General features: G+C 46.0%; 1 protein-coding gene across 1 annotated transcript in view; it reads left to right on the top strand.

Annotated features, from left to right (window-relative positions):
• The window catches only part of sema3h (sema domain, immunoglobulin domain (Ig), short basic domain, secreted, (semaphorin) 3H), a 171,522-nt gene extending 150,439 nt beyond the window's left edge, over window positions 1–21,083 (top strand). Inside the window, exons 14-17 of the mRNA XM_078209416.1 lie at window positions 1,419–1,576; window positions 7,748–7,809; window positions 17,285–17,427; window positions 20,401–21,083. Of these exons, the coding sequence (XP_078065542.1) occupies window positions 1,419–1,576; window positions 7,748–7,809; window positions 17,285–17,427; window positions 20,401–20,865 (828 nt within the window). The 3' untranslated portion in view covers window positions 20,866–21,083. The remainder of the gene's footprint in view (window positions 1–1,418; window positions 1,577–7,747; window positions 7,810–17,284; window positions 17,428–20,400) is intronic.
• The last annotated feature ends 1,067 nt before the right edge of the window (window positions 21,084–22,150 follow it).

The following is a 22,150-nucleotide window of genomic DNA, read 5'->3' as shown; positions in this document are numbered from 1 at the left end:
CCCTGTTTATATCACCACACTTGCCAGATCTTGCACTTCACAGAATCATAGAAACCCTACAGTGCAGAAAAAGCCATTCGGCCCATCGAGTCTGCACCGACAACAATCCTATCCTAGAAACTCTACATATTTACCTTGCTGATACCTCTAACATACAGATCCCGGGACACTAAGGGGCAATTTATCATGGCCAATCAACCTAACCTGCACATCGTTTGACTGTGGCAGGAAACTGGAGCACCCGGAGGAAACCCACGCAGACACGGGGAGAATGTGCAAACTCAACACAGACAGTAGCCCAAGCCAGGAATCGAACCCAGGTCTCTGGATTTGTGAGGCAGCAGTGCTAACCACTGTGCCACCGTGTCAGTGGAAAACCGTGGGCAAACTGTCCTGTGCCATTCTGCCCACTGGATTCAGTATCACAGCCATTTCTGGCTCAACGCCCACGGCAACAAGGGATGGACAATAATTGCTGGCCTGGCCAGCAATGACCATATCCCATAAATGAATTTTAACAAAATACCTTCTCTCCGTCAGAACATGCTGTAGAGTAGGATTGATACTTCACTGAAGGAGTGCTGCACTGTCAGAGGTGTCGTCTTTCAGATGATATGTTAAACTAAGGCCCCAACTGCCCTCTCACAGTGGCTGTAAAAGACCCCTCAACATTATTTTGAAAAAGAGCAGCAACCCTGAAGCGAATTGCTGCAATTTGGGTCCCACTGCCTGAGAGGGAAGTGGATTGAATGGTAACTTTTGAGAATTGGATAGGAAAAAAAGATCTGGGCTATGCACAGTACCAGTAAAATTTGGGAAGTGACTGATACTTTTTCGAACTGGTCTTGTATACATTAAAATGGAACTCCAGTTCAGACCACTGCCAGTCATTCCCAAGACTCACTGATTTTTTTCTTCTGGGTGTGGAAAGAGGGGGAGGATTATATTGACAGCATTTTTGAATCATAGAATCATAGAAACCCTACAGTGCAGAAGGAGGCCATTCGGCCCATCGAGTCTGCACCGACCACAATCCCACCCAGGCCCTACCCCCACATATTTACCCGCTACTCCCTCTAACCTACGCATCTTAAGATTCTAAGGGGCAATTTTCTTTAACCTGGCCAATCAACCTAACCCACACATCTTTGGACTGTGGGAGGAAACCGGAGCACCCGGAGGAAACCCACACAGACACGAGGAGAATGTGCAAACTCCACACAGACAGTGACCCGAGCCGGGAATCGAACCCGGGACCCTGGAGCTGTGAAGCAGCAGTGCTAACCACTGCGCTACCGTGCCGTCCCGTGAAGAGTTGGCACGAGCATAATGGGCCTAATGGCCTCCTTCTGTATTGTATCATTTATGATCTGAGCTTATGCCTTGAAAATAATTGCCAACTCTGGTTTTCATTGCAGCAGTGGCTGTACCTTGGCTCAAAGAGCGGCTTGGCCCAGGTCTCCTTGTACCAGTGTGATTTGTATGGTAAGGGCTGTGCTGAATGTTGCCTGGCACGGGATCCTTACTGCACCTGGAACGGAAGCTCTTGCAGCACATACCTACCCAGCGTCCGCAGGTTAGTCCGTTGCCGCGGTAACTTGTTTGCTTGAATACTGTTTGCATACATCACAACTGCCTGAACATGTAAAAATCCTAACATTTCTACATCATAACTGTGTTCCGGCACCCCGGCTACCCCTAAGTACCCCAGTGTATCACTGAGCATCATATAGGGTTGAAAACTCGACTCTGGATTGTCTTGTACCCATGAGAAATCTTAGACCAATAAGTTGTATTCATCAAGCGAGAGATGAGACAGATGAAAATGGAACACCTCACATAGCAGCATGTACTCCCAGATCAGTCAAAACATGGAGCCTCAGTCATAGAATGAAGCTCCCTCTCAACGCCCGATGATGTGCTGTAACCCAATCCCAGAAATACACTTCCTCCTACCGGAGGTGGAATGTTTTTGTTTTACACACAAGCATTCTGAGTGGCCTAAAGGAGAGGACGAGTTGGTCCAGATTAGGGGTTCTGTATACATGGCATGCTCTCATTGGGAACTGGGTGGAGACTGCTCCAAAAAGAGCTTTTACATATAAGGTACAGCAAAGAAACAGGCCATTCAGCCCAATTGGTCAATGAATCTTTATCCAACACACACACACACACACACACATTCTCTCACACCTCTTCATCTCAGCCTTTCAGAATAACTTTCCATTTGTTTTTCCCTCATGTACTCACCTAGCGTCACCTTAAATCCATCCGGGAAATTTCCTCAACAACTCCACAGGTTAACAAGTTCTACATTCAAGCTATAACGAAGTTTGTTTCAAGTTCCCTTCTGATTTAGTATTCCACCAGGCTTGGACATGTTTTGTACCAAGAGGTGAAATGAGGACATTTTTATCATGTGGAGATGCCGGCGTTGAACTGGGGTAAACACAGTAAGAAGTCTCACAACACCAGGTTAAAGTCCAACAGGTTTATTTGGTAGCAAAAGCCACTAGCTTTCGGAGCGCTGCTCCTTCGTCAGGTAAATGGGAGTTCTGTTCACGATGTGGAGATGCCGGCGTTGGACTGGGGTGAACACAGTAAGAAGTCTCACAACACCAGGTTAAAGTCCAACAGGTTTATTTGGTAGCAAATACCATAAGCTTTCGGAGCGCTGCTCCTTCGTCAGATGGAGTGGAAATGTGCTCTCAAACTGCACAGACACAAAATCAAGTTACAGAATACTGATTAGAATGCGAATCCCTACAGCCAGCCAGGTCTTAAAGATACAGACAATGTGGGTGGAGGGAGCATTAAGCACAGGTTAAAGAGATGTGTATTGTCTCCAGACAGAACAGCTAGTGAGATTCTGCAAGCCCAGGAGGCAAGCTGTGGGGGTTACTGATAATGTGACATAAATCCAACATCCCAGTATAGGCCGTCCTCATGTGTGCGGAACTTGGCTATCAGTTTCTGCTCAGCGACTCTACGCTGTCGTGTGTCGTGAAGGCCGCCTTGGAGAACGCTTACCTGAAGATCCACACACATCTCTTTAACCTGTGTTTAATGCTCCCTCCACCCACATTGTCTGTATCTTTAAGACCTGGCTGGCTGTAGGGATTCGCATTCTAATCAGTATTCTGTAAATTGATTTTGTGTCTCTGTGCCCTGTTTGAGAGCACATTTCCACTCCATCTGACGAAGGAGCAGCGCTCTGAAAGCTTATGGTATTTGCTACCAAATAAACCTGTTGGACTTTAACCTGGTGTTGTGAGAGTTCTTACTGTGTTCTGTTCACAAACAGGGCATATAATGACACAAACTCAATTTACAAAATAATGTTTGGAATGCGAGTCTTTACAGGTAATCAAGTCTTTACAGGTGCAGACAATGTGAATGCAGAGAGCGTTAAGCACAGGTTAAAGAGATGTGTATTGTCTCCAGACAGGACAGTTAGTGAGATTTTGCAAGCCCAGGCAAGTCATGGGGGTTACAGATAGTGTGACATGAACCCAAGATCCCAGTTGAGGCTGTCCTCATGTGTGCAGAACTTGGCTATCGGTCTCTACTCAGCGACTCTGCGTTGTCGTGTGTTGTGAAGGCCGTCTTGGAGAACGCTTACCTGAAGATCAGAGGCCGAATGCCCGTGACCGCTGAAGTGTTCCCCAACAGGAAGAGAACACTCTTACCTGGTGATTATCGAGTGGTGTTCATTCATCTGTTGTCGTAGCGTCTGCGTAGTTTCCCCAATGTACCATGCATCGGGACATCCTTTCCTGCAGCGTATCAGGTAGACAATGTTGGCCAAGTTGCAAGAGGATGTACCGTGTACCTGGTGGATGGTGTTCTCACGTGAGATGATGGCATCCGTGTCGATGATCTGGCACGTCTTGCAGAGGTTGCTGTGACAGGGTTGTGTGGTGCCGTGGTTACTGTTCTCCTGAAGGCTGGGTAGTTTGCTGCGGACAATGGTCTGTTTGAGGTTGTGCAGTTGTTTGAAGGCAAGAAGTGGGGGTGTGGGGATGGCCTTGGCGAGATGTTCGTCTTCATCAATGACATGTTGAAGGCTCCGGAGAAGATGTGGTAGCTTCTTCGCTCCGGGGAAGTACTGGACGACGAAGGGTACTCTGTCCGCCATATCCCGTGTTTGTCTTCTGAGGAGGTCAGTGCGGTTTTTCACTGTGGCGCGTTGGAACTGTCGATCGATGAGTCGAGCGCCATATCCTGTTCTTATGAGGGCATCTTTCAGCGTCTGGAGGTGTCTGTTGCGATCCTACTCATCCGAGCAGATCCTGTGTATACGGAGGGCTTGTCCGTAGGGGATGGCTTCTTTAACGTGTTTAGGGTGGAAGCTGGAGAAGTGGAGCATCGTGAGGTTATCCGTGGGCTTGCGGTACAGTGAGGTGCTGAGGTGACCGTCCTTAATGGAGATGCGCGTGTCCAAGAATGCAACCGATTCCGGAGAGTAGTCCATGGTGAGTCTGATGGTGGGATGGAACTTGTTGATGTCATCATATAGTTGTTTCGGTGATTGTTCACCATGAGTCCAAAGGAAGAAAATGTCATCGATGTATCTAGTGTATAGCATCGGTTGAAGGTCCTGTGCAGTGAAGAGGTCTTGTTCGAACGTGTGTATGAAGATGTTGGCATATTGAGGTGCGGATTTGGTCCCCATGGCTGTTCCGTGTGTCTGGATGAAGAACTGGTTGTTGAAGGTGAAGACATTGTGGTCCAGGATGAAGCGGATGAGTTGTAAAATTGCATCTGGAAACTGGCAGTTGTCGGCGTTGAGTACTGAGGCAGTTGCAGCAATGCCATCGTCGTGGGGGATGCTGGTGTAGAGTGCCAAGACATCCATTGTGACGAGGAGTGGTCCTGGTTCAACTGCTCCATGTGTGCTGAGTTTCTGTAGGAAGTGCATAGTGTTGCGACAAAAGCTGGGGGTTCTTTGTACAATGGGTTTCAGGATGCCCTTGACGTAGCCGGTGAAGTTCTCGCACAGAGTCCCATTGCCCGATACGATGGGATGGCCGGGTGTGTTTGCCTTGTGTATCTTCGGGAGGCAGTAGAGATCTCCAACACGGGGAGTACGTGGGATGAGAGCACGGAGGGTGCTCTGAAGGTCCGGCTCAAAGGTCTTGATCAGTCTGAGTTGACGGGTGTGTTCTTTGGTCGGATCTGCGGGTAACTGTCTGTAATGTTCCTCATTGTTCAGTTGTCGGTACACTTCTTTGCAGTAATCCATTCTGTTCAGTATGACGGTGGCCCCTCCTTTGTCTGCTGGTTTGATGACAATGTTGCGATTGGTCTTGAGAGCGCGGATGGCGTTGCGTTGTGCTTGAGTGATGTTCGGGGCTGTCTTGCGACTGCGGCTGATGAATCTGGTGTTGACGCACCTCCTGACGGCTTGGGCATACATGTCAAGTCGAGGACAGCGGCCTTCCGGAGGAGTCCAATTCGATTTTTTCCTCTTTGGTTGCTGCACTGCGGATCTCTCTATCAGCTGTTCCGGTTCATTGGCTGTCTCGTTGAGTTCGCTGTGAGCCTCTTGGGGTTTGTGGAAGAACTCCCACAGCCTCATTCGCCTGATGAATTCCTCTGTGTCCGCTGCGAGACTGATGGGGTCTATTTTGGTGGTGGGGCAGAAATTGAGCCCTTGGCTGAGAACTTCGATTTCATCTGGTTGAAGTGTGTAGTCCGACAAGTTGACAATGGATTTCCCTGAAGTGGTACTGTTTTCTACTGTGGTACCGGGGGAGGCTTGGTTGCTGCTGGTGGTGATGCCAAGTTTCTCAAGTTTCCTGTTCTTGGTGTGCATGTAGATGGCATAGTTCCGACACGGATGCCATCATCTCACGTGAGAGCACCATCCACCAGGTACACGGTACGTACTCTTGCAACTCGGCCAACGTTGTCTACCTGATACGCTGCAAGAAAGGATGTCCCGAGGCATGGTACATTGGGGAGACCATGCAGACGCTACGACAACGGATGAATGAACACCGCTCGACAATCACCAGGCAAGAGTGTTCTCTTCCTGTTGGGGAACACTTCAGCGGTCACGGGCATTCGGCCTCTGATCTTCGGGTAAGCGTTCTCCAAGGCGGCCTTCACAACACACGACAATGCAGAGTCGCTGAGTGGAGACTGATAGCCAAGTTCCGCACACATGAGGATGGCCTCAACCAGGATCTTGGGTTCATGTCACACTATCTGTAACCCCCACGACTTGCCTGGGCTTGCAAAATCTCACTAACTGTCCTGTCTGGAGACGATACACATCTCTTTAACCTGAGCTGAATGCTCTCTCCACTCACATTGTCTGTACCTTTAAGACTTGATTACCTGTAAAGACTCGCATTCCAGCCATTATTTTGTAAATTGAGTTTGTGTCTTTATATGCCCTGTCTGTGAACAGGACTCTCACTTAGCTGACGAAGGAGCAGCGCTCCGAAAGCTCGTGGCTTTTGCTACCAAATAAACCTGTTGGACTTTAACCTGGTGTTGTGAGACTTCTTATGACATTTCTATCACCAGGGTACATCAAAGAGTTACCAGTTATCCAGGTGCTACTTAGTTGCATAAACACAACAGCGTGCCATGCCAAGTATGTAACAGGACACCAACACATCGAGAGAGCACAACTTAGCCTAAACAACAGATGTGCTACCATAGCCATGAAGGACATTGCAAGTTCTGCACAGGGATTTTGGACCCTCATTAAGTGTCCATGATTGTATCACAGGATTCATGAGAGGGACATTATTGTTTCATGTGACTGAAAATCTGGACTAACATCTCGAGAATTATGTGAATACATCAAAAGTGTTACACCTCAACTATTCACTGTGGATTTTCACAGTGCAGGCCAGTCCTTAGCCCTTCAACAATATAACACCATATAAGGTGGAACGCTGGTCAATGGATTGTATTGTACCTTATGGGAAATCCTGGACAATTAAGTTTGAATTCATCAAGCAAGGGATACGACAGATGAAAATGGAATGAACCTTATATGATGTTAGTGTTCAACCTTACATATTGGTGTTATATTGGTTTGTTATGTGCTCCAACCTAAGTTCACTTGCAGGATTGCACAATCAGCCTTATGTAAGAATGATGGTGCATGTCAGCTGCCGATATCTGGGATGGTCCAGCAAAATTATCAACTAAAAAGAACCATCCACTGAACTCTAAACGAAAAAGCCCCCCTCCTGAAGATAATAGATTCAAAATCCGTCAGTAACACATATCTAGTAATCATCACTTTGTGTAAACCACCTCCATTATATTCCTGCCTGTGAATCATTCCCAGCATTCAATTTTCCATATAGAATCCAGACCAATTCCTCAGTTAAATTCGAGCCTTTAGCTCACTCTTGGCCATTCATGACCATTTATGTATTCTATTTTAAACACCTCCAAAGTCCTAGATTAGATTTCCGTCTGTAAATCTCCCGGGAATCCATTCTATACATAAACATCTAAACCCCCCCATTATATGTAATTATTACTCTATAATTTCACCACATAATGAGACTTACTATCTGTGAAGTAAATACTAGGGATTGGGCAGCTTTCAAAAGCCTTCCTGAGGCAACAGATTTGGCCATTGACACAAGACATCTGAACTCTTAGCTGTTGGATACTGTTCAAATAAACCACAGGATAAAAGAGAGCGCTTTGGATTGAGACTTCAATGGGTTGCTGTTGAACCTGACCCCCTTGCTGGTATGTTTGCTTGCAGAAGACACACTCGACAGGCCGCTCTGAATGGAGACCCTTTGACTCAGTGCTTCAACCAGGGAGGTAAGTGTCACCAATGAACCAAGAGGTCAACCCATTCATGAGTGTAATCATTGAAACTCTTGCATTTAAGAAGTGGTCTGTCAAACTGTTTGAGGTTAAATTAAAGTTCTTTAAAGGCTTGTTCTTGACAAATAATTAAGTCATTTTCCAGTATTGCTATCCTCAAAGGCAGAAGACAAAAGGAGGCTAGTACAACCCTTGTGTATGCTAAAATCAACTTGCAACCAATCTAGAGAAATTAGAAGGGCAGATTTTTTGGGACTTCTTTTTGAATATCTATATGCTGCACTAATCTTGTGCACTAAGCAACTTGTCAAGGCCTCTTTGATGGCAACTCCCAAACCTACAACCTCTGCCAACAAGAGGACAAGGACAGTGGGCAACTAGGGACACCATAACCTTGCAAGTTCCCTCTAGGCCACATACCATCCTGACTTGGAACTATATCATCGTTCCTTCACTGTTGCTGGGTCAAAATCCTAGAACTCCCTCCCTAACGGCACTGTGGATTTATCTACATTCTGCAGTGTTTCAAGAGGTGACTCACCACCACCTTCTCAAGGACAATTAGGGATGGGCAATAAATGCTGGCCTTGTAAGCGATCCTGTGAATGAGTGAAGAACAGTTATTTCAGAAATGTTCAAAATATATGGTTAAACATTAACAGTAAGAGATCTTAAAGAGTACAACTGAAGCATTTGTGATGGGAACATTTTGTAAAAGTTGCCTTATTACAGCTGGATTTCTGTGTTTCAAGAAGTCCAATTTCTTTTTCTAATGAAACCCGAGGGAAAGATTATACAGTAAAACTGTGCAGATGTCATCCATTTTGAGGTTAAACACCAGACTGTCCATTTTGAAATAAAAGTAAAATGCTGTGGGTGCTGGAATCTGAAATTAAAAACAGAAAATCTCAGCAGGTCTGACAGCGTGTGTTTTCTGCACAGATGCTGTCAGAGCTGCTGAGATTTTCCAGCATTTCCTGTTTTTGTTGTCCATTTTGAAATTTGAGTTTGAATGAAAAGAGGAATGATTATAGATCAGTTCCTGTTTCTGATTCTGCAAAGAAGCCTTTGGCACCTTTTTGTAGACCTTGAACCCTGCACCAATTTATATAGGCTTTGTGGGCCAAAGGTGGGTGAAGTTAAAGCAATTATAAAGTGTTGAGAAAGCACGACAGTTGAATATTCTGACAAAAGATGGAGCAGAAAATATACACCACGTACCAGCTATTTGCTGCCACCTTAACATGCTGCCTGCTTCTGAATCCTTCCAAACCTTCCCTCTTACTCCCCTCCCTGGCCTCCATCTACGCAAAGGTTACACAAAAGGAGTTGAGCCCCTAACCTGCCATTGAATCCTTAAATGTGTTCGTCCCACCAGTTTGTCAATAGCCCCTAGTGTTGCCCTCAGGGCTAAAACAGCAATTTGAATGTTCAGAGGTTGAAAGGTTAGTGGACTATTCAACCTTGGAGGTCAGCATATCTGTGCTACTTCCACTGCCACCAGACAGTGAACAGCTGTTCTGACCTGAGTTGACTTCCATTTCCCTAGCTGAGTGACACAGAGACCAGTTATAGCCCTCAACCGCTGAGTCAGCTGAATCAGCATGGATGAACAGTCGAAGTTAGGGCCTATTTTCAGTCTGTATGGTTCAGTGATTCACTCGATAGGCCATTGGCAGAAGTGGGAGGCTGGTAGGGGAGGAATCGAGCTTTGAAATGAAACAAAAGTGAGTTGGCATTGAGACCAGTGCGGAGGCTAATCAGTGCCTAAGGTCAGACTGCCTTGAAATGGTGGTTAGGCCTTTGTGACTCCACATGCCACAACTTCACTTTCAAAGACATTTGGCTGTGGCTTGTGTTTCCGAGAAATAATAATCTGATGGTTTGAAAGATTCCCAGGCTGCTTCACTAGGAAAATACTGATAGTTGGTTCTATGTAATTGTGCGCGGATGTGAATGTGTACAGCAAAGGAAAATGGGACATCAGTTCTCTTTTGTCTTCCACTGTCCATACTGATCTCCTTGAGGTCAGGGATGGGCTGATCCCCTCAACATAGCATCGTCAAGTTCTCCTGGATCAGACACAATGGGCAGGATTTTACAGCATCGCTCGTCCCGAAACCTAAAAATCCCGCCCAAGGTCAGTGGACTTTTCCATGGTCTGCCCCTCGCCCGCTCCAATTCCTGTGGTGGGCAGGGGTGGTAAAATTCCAGCCAATGGGTGGGAATTACTGCGTAACCCACCCCACATTTTGTGGCATCAGGAGGTTGCTCACCATTGGCCAGCGGCAGGATCTTCTGTCCCGCCATTGTCAACGGGGTTTCCCGTTGAATGCATCCCTTGCTGCTGGAAAACCTACGACGAAGGTGTACCGTTGGCAGGACTGGAACACCCTACAGGCATGAACGGCCGGAAAGTTCCAGACAATATGGGATTGGCAAGTTAAAGAAGATTTTTCTGCATTCTTGATATGGTCCCAAATCTGATACGTCGCAGCGATGATTACATGCTAACTGTCCAAAAGTGTTCAGCCTCGCAAGAGCAATCGCTAGCACACAGAAATCTGGACAGTTTTTGCAAGGTGGTCCCAGAGCCAGACTGCCCAGGTTAATTTCACATTGGACCCTTACAACCAGCACAGAGGATTGAGCATCAATCCCTCACCAGCAGACTCAAATCCTTGGGTCACAGGGAAAAGGGTAATGCTGATGGTAACATTAGACTCAGTGCCTCAATTTCTTATACTTAACTAACAAAGTAACATTTCTGCTATTGTGAAATGATCCTGCCCCCTCCAAACCAAGCCCCATAGTATTTAATTCTTTCCAATGACTGAGTTATATTTGTAAGATTTATTCAAGCTGGCTAACATTACTTGCATATAGGAGATTGAGAGGTGATCCGATTGAAGTGTCTAAATTACTAATAGGGCAGATATTCCCCTGATGGAAGAATCCTAAACAAGAGGGCAATATCTTAAAATTAGAGCCCACCCATTCAGGAAAGAAACCAAGAAGCAGTTCTTCACAGGAATCTGGAAATCTCTTCCTCTAAATGTTGTGATATCACATTGAGAGAATATGCTTGTGAGTAAGTAGCCAGGGTGTAAATCATGTGACCAGTGGACATTGTTCAGAGCAGCTTCCAGTCTAACGAACAGGTTGTGGTGTTAAAATATTATTTTCCTGTTAACAATAGCTGTTGAATCTTTATAGTAAATCTGTCTGCTGAACAATCCTATACCCCTCCTCTTTCAGGTATTATGCCCTAAGAGAGCATTGGCAACCGTGAAATTGATCCGCGGCTATGCTTGGCAAAGTACTGCGGCACGGTAGTTAGCACTGCTGCCTCACAGCTCCAGTGACCCAGGTTCAATTCCGGCCTTGGCTGACTGTCTGTGTGGAGTTTGCACATTCTCCCCTTGTCTGCTTGGGTTTCCTCCAGGTGCTCTGGTTTCCTCCCACCGTCCAAAGGTGTGTGGGTTAGGTTGATTGGCCATGCTAAATTGACCCTTAGTGACTGGGGGTTAGCAGGGTAAATAAGTGGGGTTATGGGGATAGGGCCTGGGTGGGATTGTTGTCAGTGCAGACTCGATGGGCCACTGTAGGGATTCTATGATTCTACTGCAGTGATTTGACATTACCTTCTGCAGTATAAATGACCGTGGAATTTGCCCACTTTTACCGCCTGTCATCAGGCATATTGGAAGGATTAACAGGCTAATAATCAAACCATTTGGCCACGTTATGAATGCATCTTCCATTCTCATGAAGTAGGACTTTGATGCTACCACTGTGCCACAAGACCTGCCTAATCCCTTACTACGTTTTCAAATAAACTGAACCCACATTTAGTTTAACAGCTCAGTGGGAGATTGGTAAGTTTGTATTAAGTAAACATAGGAATACAACACGAAAAGGCTGTGGATGTTGGATCAATAAGAGTTTTCAACAACAACAATTCGTATTTATACCAGCCACACGAGGAGATAGTTGGACTGATAAGTGAAAGCTTGGACAAAGAGGGAGGTTTTAAGGAATATCTTAAAGGAGGAAAGCAAGGTAGGTAGGTGGAGAAATTTAGCAAAGATATTCTAGAGCTTAGAGTCCAGACAGTTGAAGGCATGGCCACCAATGGTGGAGTGATTACAATCAAGAATGCTCAAGAGCCCAGAATTGGAGGAGTGCAGATATTTTGGAGGGTTGTGGGGCTGGAGTAGATTACAGAGATATGGAGGGTTAGGCCATGGAGGGTTTGAAAACAAGGATGAGAATTTTAAAATCAAGGTATTGCTTACTGGGAATCGGTGTAAGTCAATGAGCGCAGGGATGATGGGAGAACTAAATTTGATGCAAGTTTGGACATGGGCAGCAGGGATTTGAATGATCTCAAGTTTATGTGGTGTTAGATTGCGGGGGATTCCGGCCAGGAGTGTGTTGGAATAGTCGAGTCTGGTGGTAACAAAGGTGGGGCGAAGGTTCAGCAACAGGGAAGCTGTGGCAAGGGTGGAGTCAACAGTGTTACGGAGGTGGAAATAGGTCTTAATAATGCTGCAGATGTGTGGTTGGAAGCTCATCTAGGGCTTAAATATGGCAACCAGAATGTGAAACCTGATCCAGTCTTTATTAGGGAGATGGACAGAATCAGAGGTGAGGGAGCAGAAGGATGTCAGACAAGCAGTTGTTGACAGCTGAGAGATAGAGGAGGGGTTGAGAGAGGTGGCAGCATGATAAAGCTGGGTCTCATCATTGTAATTGTGGAAACTTGACCTTAGTGTTTTTGGATGGTGTCACCATGGGGCAGCATGTCGATTAATAATAGGAGGGGGACCCTGGAGGGTCCACCAGAGATAACTGTAGAAATGGGAAGGGTGGCCATTGAAGGTGATTCTCTGGCTATGATGAGATAGAGTCATAGAGGTTTACAGCATGGAAACAGGCTCTTTGGTCCAACTTGTCCATGCCGCCTTTTTTAAAAAAAAAACCCTAAACTAATCCCAATTACCCAGGTAACTATCTAAATGCTTTTTAAAAGATAAAATTGTACCCGCCTCTACTACCTCTGGCAGCTTGTTCCAGACACTCACCACCCTCTGTGTGAAAAAATTGCCCCTCTGGACACTTTTGTATCTCTCCCCTCTCCCCTTAAACCTATGCCCTCTAGTTTTAGACTCCCCTACCTTTGGGAAAAGATATTGACTATCTACCTTGGTCTATGCCCCTCATTATTTTATAGACCTCTATAAGATCACTCCTCAGCCTCCTATGCTCGAGAGAAAAAAACCCCAGTCTATTCAGTCTCTCCTTATAACTCAAACCATCAAGTCCCGGTAGCATCCTAGTAAATCTTTTCTGCATTCTTTCTAGTTTAATAATATCCTTTCTATAATAGGGTGACCAGAATTGCAGACAGTATTCCAAGTGTGGCCTTACCAATGTCTTGTACAATTTTAACAAGACGTCCCAACTCCTGTATTCAATGTTCTGACCGATGAAACCAAGCATGCCTAATGCCGTCTTCACCACTCTGTCCACCTGTGACTCCACTTTCAAGGAGCTATGAACATGTACCCCTAGATCTCTTTGTTCTGTAACTCTCCCCAACGCCCTACCATTAACTGAGTAAGTCCTGCCCTGGTTCAATCTACCAAAATGCATCACCTCACATTTGTCTAAATTAAACTCCATCTGCCATTCATCAGCCCACTGGCCCAATTGATCAAGATCCCATTCCAATGGGAGATAACTTTCTTCACTGTCTACTATGCCACTAATCTTGGTGTCATCTGCAAACTTACTAACCATGCCCCCTATATTCTCATCGAAATCATTAATATAAATGACAAATAACAGTGGGCCCAACACTGATCCCTGAGGCACACCGCTGGTCACAGGCCTCCATTTTGAAAAACAATCCTCTACAACCACCCTCTGGCTTCTGTCAAGAAGCCAATTTTGTATCCATTCAGATACCTCATCCTGGAACCGGTGAGATTTAATTTTATGCAAAAACCTACCATGTGGTACCTTGTCAAAGGCCTTGCTAAAGCCCATGTAAACAACATCAACTGCACTGCCCTCATCTACCTTCTTGGTTACCCCTTCAAAAAACTTAATTAAATTTGTGAGACATGATTTTCCACTCACAAAGCCATGCTGACTGTCCCTAATCAATCCTTGCATCTCTAAATGCCTGTAGATCCTGTCTCTCAAAATACCTTCCAACAATTTACCCACCACAGATGTGAGGCTCACTGGCCTGTACATAGAACATAGAACAGTACAGCACAGAACAGGCCCTTTGGCCCACGATGTTGTGCCAAGCTTTATCTGAAACCAAGATCAAGCTATCCCACTCCCTATCATCCTGGTGTGCTCCATGTGCCTATCCAATAACCGCTTAAATGTTCCTAAAGTGTCTGACTCCACTGTCACTGCAGGCAGTCCATTCCACACCCCAACCACTCTCTGCGTAAAGAACCTACCTCTGATATCCTTCCTGTATCTCCCACCACGAACCCTATAGTTATGCCCCCTGGTAATAGCTCCATCCACCCGATGAAATAGTCTTTGAACGTTCACTCTATCTACCCCCTTCATCATTTTATAAACCTCTATTAAGTCTCCCCTCAGCCTCCTCTGCTCCAGAGCGAACAGCCCGAGCTCCCTCAACCTTTCCTCATAAGACCTACCCTCCAAACCAGGCAGCATCCTAGTAAATCTCCTCTGCACTCTTTCCAGCGCTTCCACATCCTTCTTATAGTGAGGTGACCAGAACTGCACACAATATTCCAAATGTGGTCTCACCAAGGTCCTGTACAGTTGCAGCATAACCCCACGGCTCTTAAACTCCAACCCCCTGTTAATAAAAGCTAACACAATAAAAGCTGTAGTTCCCAGGCTTTTACCTGCAGCCCTTTTTAAACAAAGGCACAACATTTGCCACTCTCCAATCTTCAGGCACCTCACCCGTGACTATCGATGATTCAAATATCTCGGCTAGGGGACCCGCAATTTCCTCCCTAGCCTCCCACAACGTCCTGGGATATACCTCATCGGGTCCTGCAGATTTATCTACCTTGATGCGCTTTAAGACTTCCAGCACCTCCTTCTCTGTAATATGTACACTCCTCAACACATCAATATTTATTTCCCCAAGTTCCCTAACATCCATGCTTTTCTCAACAGTAAATACTGATGAGAAATATTCATTTAGGATCTCACCCATCTCTTGTGGATCCGTACATAGATTACCTTGTTCATCCTTAAGAGGCCCTACTCTCTCCCTTGTTACTCTTTTGTCCTTTATGTATTTGTAGAAGCTCTTTGGATTCTCCTTTGCCTTATCTGCCAAAACAATTTTGTGTCCCCTTTTTGCCCTCCTGATTTCTCTCTTAACTCTACTCCTACACCCCCTATACTCTTCAAGAGATTCACTTGATCCCAGCTGCCTATGCACATCATGTGCCTCTTTCTTCTTCTTGACCAGGGCCTCAATATCCTGAGTCATTCAGGGTTCCCTACTTCTGCCAGCCTTGCCCTTCACTCTAAGAGGAATGTGTTTACCCTGAACCCTGGTTAACACACTTTTGAAAGCATGCCACTCACCAGATGCCCCTTTTCCTTCCCACAGACTCCCCCAATTAACTTTTGAAAGTCCCTGCCTGAGACCATCAAAACTGGCCTTGCCCCAATTTAGAATATTAACTTTTGGGCCAGACCTATCATTCTCCATAGCTAATAGAATTATGGTCACTGGTCCCAAAGTGATCCCTCACTAACACTTCTGTCACCTGCCCTTCCTTATTTCCCAAGAGGAGGTCAAGTTTTGCACCCTCTCTAGTCGGGCCATCCACATACTGAATGAGACATACCTCCTGAATACACTCAACAAATTTCTCTCCATCCAACCCTCTAATACTATGGCTGTCCCAGTCAATGTTGGGAAAATTAAAATCTCCGACTATTACCACCCTATTTTTCTTGGAGCTATCTGTAATCTCCTTACTTATTTGCTCCTCAATTTCCCGCTGACTATTTGGGGGCCTATAGTACAACCCTATCAAAATGATAGGGTTGTACTATAGAGATGTGGAATCGGGTGTGGCAGTCCCATGTAGCTAGCTGACAGTGAGAGGTGTTGGAGGAGGAGGTTACCTTTGCAAAGAGTCATCCTGCACTGAATCAGTACATCAATTGTCCATTATGATGGCACAGTGTTTTAGCACTGCTTCCTCACAGCACCAGGGACCTGGGTTCAATTCCAGCCTCAGGTCACTGTCTGTGTGGAGTCTGCACATTCTCCCCGTGTCTGCGTGGGTTTCCTCTGGGTGCTCCAGTTTCCTTGCTCAGTCCAAAGATGTGTGGGTTAAGTTGATTGGCCATGCTAAATTGACCCCAATGTCAGGGGGATTAGCAAGGTAAATGAGGGTTACGGGAATAGGACCTGGGTGCGATTGTGGTCGGTACAGACTCAATGGGCCAAATGGCCTCCTTCTGTACTGTAGGGATTCTATGATTCTATTTCTTTTCAGATCTGTAACTGTTGAACTTAGGGAACAGAGATGGGGCTTGTACCAGGGTGAACCGCCAGGGTGGGGTAATAGCTCTAATGGGGATTGGGGTATAGAAGGTGGAAGTGAGGGCGTGATTGAACAGGTCAATAGCTACAGACATGTTGCGACAAGGCTGAGATAGATAAGATATTTGTTAGGAATGGCAAAGAGAGGTAAATGAGGTTGAATTACCAATGATGTATGATCTACTTGAATGGGGCAACAGGTTCGAAGAGTTGAATGGCCTGCTTCTACTGTCCCCAAGTTCAGATATATTAGAGGGTCTCAGTAAATTCTTTCTTTAGAGGGTCTCAGTAATGTTTGAAGGAGCCTTTTTGTATCAATACAGTCATTAATTTTGTGTTTATCCTGGCAGTTTTCTGGATTTGAACTTGTGGCCCCACACTGATATAAACTGCAATGAACAGCCAATAGGACTCACTCCTGCTTAATGTTGCAATGCGGGTCCTTCACTCCACTCAGTGTGAATACTGCCTTGCACTGCAATCTGTATGGGCTCTCCAATTCCACACAAAAGTTGCAGTATTTATTGTAAACTGATTCATAGCCACTAAGGAAATATAAATGAAACTTATTCATTTATGAGTTCCTTCAGTAATAACCTTTCATCTTAACAGTGCTGTGATGTCTATACATTTGGCTGAAAAATATCCTCAACAATTCATGATGTAATTAGGCTACGGAAGGTAGAATCATTTTGGCTCTTGCAGAGATGTGCAAAATGGGAAAATATTAGTATTTTGTTGTTTCCTCGCTCCTGGAAGACTTATTCCAAACTCTTATACTGAAAAATGACCATTGAGACATGATGAACTATGGTATTGTAATGCAGCCAACCTTCTGGGTTTTACCCTGCCTCTAATCAACATCCCCCTTCTACATGCTTACTGCAGGAGCCATGCATACCTGGACTGAAGAGAAGGTGATGTTCGTTGTTGAGGGAAACAGCACGTACTTGGAATGCATTCCCAAATCACAGCTTGCCACTGTCACATGGTTGCTGGAGTCGAGTGACAAGAGTGGACGGTTGCAGGAGGTAAGTGAACTTGCTTTGCCTTGGATTTTATCTCCTAAGTAAGAAACCACGCTACAGACCTATCAGGGGGCTGAAGATTCCTCACAGCTATTGGCAGCATAGGACCATAATGGCGGCACAGCAGGATTTTGAGGGCCTGATTTTTGCCATGACGTTAGCCCACCTTTTGCATTCTGCTGCTATTTGCAGTCTTGGGACTCGTTCCTTTACCCTCCTCTGCATGACAGAGATGTACAATTGAGATAGATGGTGTTCCATACATCAATTGCTGTCAATTCTGCCCCCCCCCCCCCCCACCCCCCTTACATAGAAATGACATTGGCGTAAGTACAGAATATGAGAAGATCTGCTCGGCTGAGGTCGGCTGGGCGGCACGGTAGCACAGTGGTTAGCACTGCTGCTTCACAGTTCCAGGTACTTGGGTTCGATTCCCGGCTTGGGTCACTGTCTGTGCGGAGTCTGCACGTTCTCCTCGTGTCTGCCTGGGTTTCCTCCAGGTACTCTGGTTTCCTCCCACAGTCCAAAGACATGCTGGTTAGGTGCATTGGCCATGCTAAATTCTTCCTCAGTGTACCCGAACAGGCGTCGTAGTGTGGCAACTAGGGGATTTTCACAGTAACTTCATTGCAGTGTAAGCCTACTTGTGACACTAATAAATAAACTTTAAACTCCAGTCAGTGCTCCTGAAACCTTGGCTGCCACAGTGTTACCAGACTGTGGAATCATGCTGGTGTGCTTCCAAGCCCCTGCATGATCCTGTGAATCCTCAGCCCCTTCTCCAGCCCCAGAATTAACCTGGAGTGGGATTTGGGTGACCTCGACAGTGTGGGGCCTGGGTGAATTTAACTGGGTCTGACCTGCATGCCAGTGGGTGAAAGCAGTCGATTGGGCATCGGGATTCAGCCGGCTGGCACCAAAAGAAGGCTCCACAGGGGAGATTCAAACAGAAGGTGCTGGAAAAACTCAGCAGTTCTGGCAGCAAGTGTGTAGAGAGAAACCGAGTTAATGTTCAAATCCAAAATGACTCTTCTTTGGAACTGAAGTCACAGAGAGGAGGTTTTGGAAAGTTCTTGAATGAGGGAATGGAGTAGAAGCCTTGGCAGGGACTTGTACTTGAAATCCAGCTCCTTTTTGCCACCCCCTCCCCATCCCCAAGGATCATTTGAAGAAAACACACAAACATTCCTGTTTGGACCTCCGCTTGTTCTGGATCCTCTTCCCACTGTCTTCACCTGATGAGAAAGGCCACCTCCCCCCCCAACCTTTCAGGCCACAGTTAATATTGCAGTCATGATTGGATATTTCTTTCGACATGGATCTACATATTTAAAACAAGACTCTGCCTGCGTATACTAGAAAATATTGTTAGTGACAGGATCCATTTTGGCAGCTAAATGAGCCATTGGATTTTTTCGGCTTATCTGCCCAATTTTCACCAGGTAAAAGATGTTAAAATTGTCCCTTCCATCCCCAAATATCTCTAGGTCCCCCTAAATCCTAGCATTCCTCTCTAATCCTAACCTTGGGAGTTCTCTGGGTCCTGACCCTGCCTTGGTGAATTCCAGCCCTCCAGTTCCCCCCCCCCCCCAAAAAATCTCTAAACCACAGGAACCCAGGCCCATCCCTTTCACCTCAGCAGTACTCAGAGGCCCTGCCCTGATGTCAGACTCAAATATGAAGTAAAGGGTTATCACACGCACACACACCACACACAACACATACATTCACACAAATATGCACGTACACACTACATAAACCCACAACATACACACACATATGTACATATTGATACATACACATATACATACACACACGCACACCATACACACACGCACACCATTCGTACACACACGCACCATACATACATACACACAAATACACACACACTACATACTCACGCACACAGTCTTTAGTTAATAAAAGCGGCATGGTGGTACAGTAGCTAGCGCTGCTGCCTCACAACGCCAGGGACGTGGGTTCAATTACGACCTTGGGTGACTGTGTGGAGTTTGCACGTTCTCCCCTTGTCTGCGTGGGTTTCCTCCAGATGCTCCAGTTTCCCCCCACAGTCCAAAGATGTGCAGGTTAGGTTGACTGACCATGATAAATTGGCTCTTAGTGTTAGGTGGATTAACAGGATAAATAGGTGATGTTACGGCAATAGGGCTTGGGTGGGATTGTTGTTGGTGCAGGCTTAATGGACGGAATTATCTCTTTCTGCGCTGTAGGGATTCTACAATTATAAATAAGTGGATAATGATTACATATGAATGGCTCAGGCACATCTACCTCAACATGGTGTCACCACGGCTTCCAGAGAAAAGGGCAGATAGAGTTGGTGGGATAGGACATCACTCTGCTCTGTTGTAGAGCTAGATTGGTAGAGGCTTGGAACCAAGTCACCTGTTGAGTTTTTTGCCAGGAATAATGGGAGACCTGATACAGGAGAAGAGGTGAAATATTCACAATTTACTTTCTTTTCTCCTTTATTCTTTCATGGGATGTGGACATTGCTGGCAAGGCCAGCATCTGTTGCCCATCCCTATTGCCCTTGGACAGAGTGGCTTGCCTAGCCCTTTCAGAAAGGTAACCACATTGCTGTGGGTCTGGACTCGCATTCAGATCACACCAGGTAAGGATGAGAGATTTCCTTCCCTAAAGGGCATTAATGAACCAGATGTTAGTTTCATGGTTACCATGGTTACCATTTATTACAATTCCAGATTTTGCAGACTGAATTTAATTTTCACCATAGTGGGATTCGAACCCATGTCCCCAGGGCATTAGCCTGTGCCTCAGGATTTTTGGTTCAGTGACATTGCCGGTATGCCACTGTCTCCCCTATCACACCAGCTCCACCTCACAGTTAATTGAGCATATCTGCTGTGTGGTATCTGTAATCTTACTCCAATGGATATGTATAGTTCACAATGAAATGTGACACAAATGGTTCAATGTAATGTTTACTCACAGGTTACCTTTGGAGACCAGATCATTCCAATCGAGCAAGGATTGCTGATTCGCCGTATAAATCGGCGGGACGCCGGTGTCTACCATTGCCAAATTGATGACCATGGTTTCCGCTGGACACTGCTGAAGCTGCGGCTGCACGTGGTCACCGCTGACCAGGTGGTCAACCTGCATGAAGGCGATGATCACCCCGCTAGCATGGTGAAGGACCACTCCCTGCTGGACCGTGGCCGTGGCTCTCAGCCATGGTACAAGAACATCATGACCCTCATCAATTACCCATCCAAGATGGACCTCTATTGTGAGCAGGTCTGGCAGAAAGACTTCAAGAAGAAACGGAACAAACTGCGGCTGAGCAAGAACCACCGCAGCGTGGAGCCTGGCAGGAGAAACAAACCGCCGGCAAGAGGCAGGAGAAACAAAAACAAACCACACGTCAAACTCCTACGGTCGCCCCGCAGTACCTAGCACCAGGTTCACATGGCAGAGACACTTGTCCAAAGTATAATAAAAGAAGGCTCTTGAAACTCTAATCTCTCCAAAACCATTTGGACTCCTGTAAATTAAAGGCTTTGCTTGCAATACAATCTTTGAACCGATGGAATGGTTACCTTGTTTTGGCTGAGGGTTGCTAGGTAGTTCTCCCATCTCTCTCCCTCACCGCCCCGCACCCCCCCCCCCCCCCCCCCCCCAACTGCACCCCCTGAAACAGCTGGGATTAGAGGGAAGCTGTTAGTTCCCAGCTGACTGGTTTATGTGGGGTCTTCAAGCATCACATCAGCTGGTCAGCTGCTCATGGGTCCAGGGATCTGAAGAGGTAGTTGGCAGTGAAGCTTACCACAAACCATTTCTGCTCTATTCAAGAGAAGCAATGGCAATAGGTTTTAACCACAACTCTAGTTCTTTAGTTGGCATTAGATTGGATAAGTGGCTGTTCAAATGTAAATATAGAAAGTGTCTTATTTGTTTCAACCACAGTTTAGAAAATCCAAAGATAAGGAGCCTCTGCAAACGCTAGGCTATTTCAGAAAAGCGGCAACAGAAGATTGAAAATTAAACGTGGCATTAAGGTTTCCACAATGGCTCATGGGGTTAACTGACTGAGCCATATACGTTCAATTCTTGATCTTAAAAAATCGAACAGCCATCAACACGTGGTGATGGAGGAAAGTGTAAAAATGGATGGGCCGGATGAAGTTAGCCACGTTTCCCAATCACCTCCCAGCAACCCCTACTTGTAATGCATTCATTGGACATTAAGGTCCGAATCAGGCTCAGCTATAATCCACCATCAGCAACATCTCCGCGCCCCCGCACGCCCCCTGCCAACGTTCATTGTCAAAGCTCACAGTGAAGATTGGCTACTTGGGCAACATATCAAGTGTATCGCTGGGCCAGTAGCCAGTACGGCAACATCCAACAAAGAGTCAACAGCTTCAGGGAGGAGTAGATGGAAGAAAACAGGAGAAAAATGGTGTAATAAAAACAAGTCTAAACATTATTGTAAAACCACTCCTATTTATATTAGAATTGTGGAGCTGGATTTTCCCAACCAGAGGCATGGTTAGAGATGGGGACGGGGAGTTAGGAAGATAGAGAGGGAGAGCAGCATCAGGGTGGCTTCTTTATTTGATGGCTTCTCTACAGGCAACCAGGGTCTCTTCCATGTTGAGGCTTTCTCATGCACCCCTGTCTGCCTCAGCAGTACCCATCACTCCCACTGGGGCCACAGGCCTGACATTGCTCTGGGCCC

This window comes from Mustelus asterias, chromosome 3 (assembly GCF_964213995.1).
Source record: "Mustelus asterias chromosome 3, sMusAst1.hap1.1, whole genome shotgun sequence".
NCBI classification, from domain to species: Eukaryota; Metazoa; Chordata; class Chondrichthyes; order Carcharhiniformes; family Triakidae; genus Mustelus; species Mustelus asterias.
This window is presented reverse-complemented; position numbering and strand designations above follow the sequence as displayed.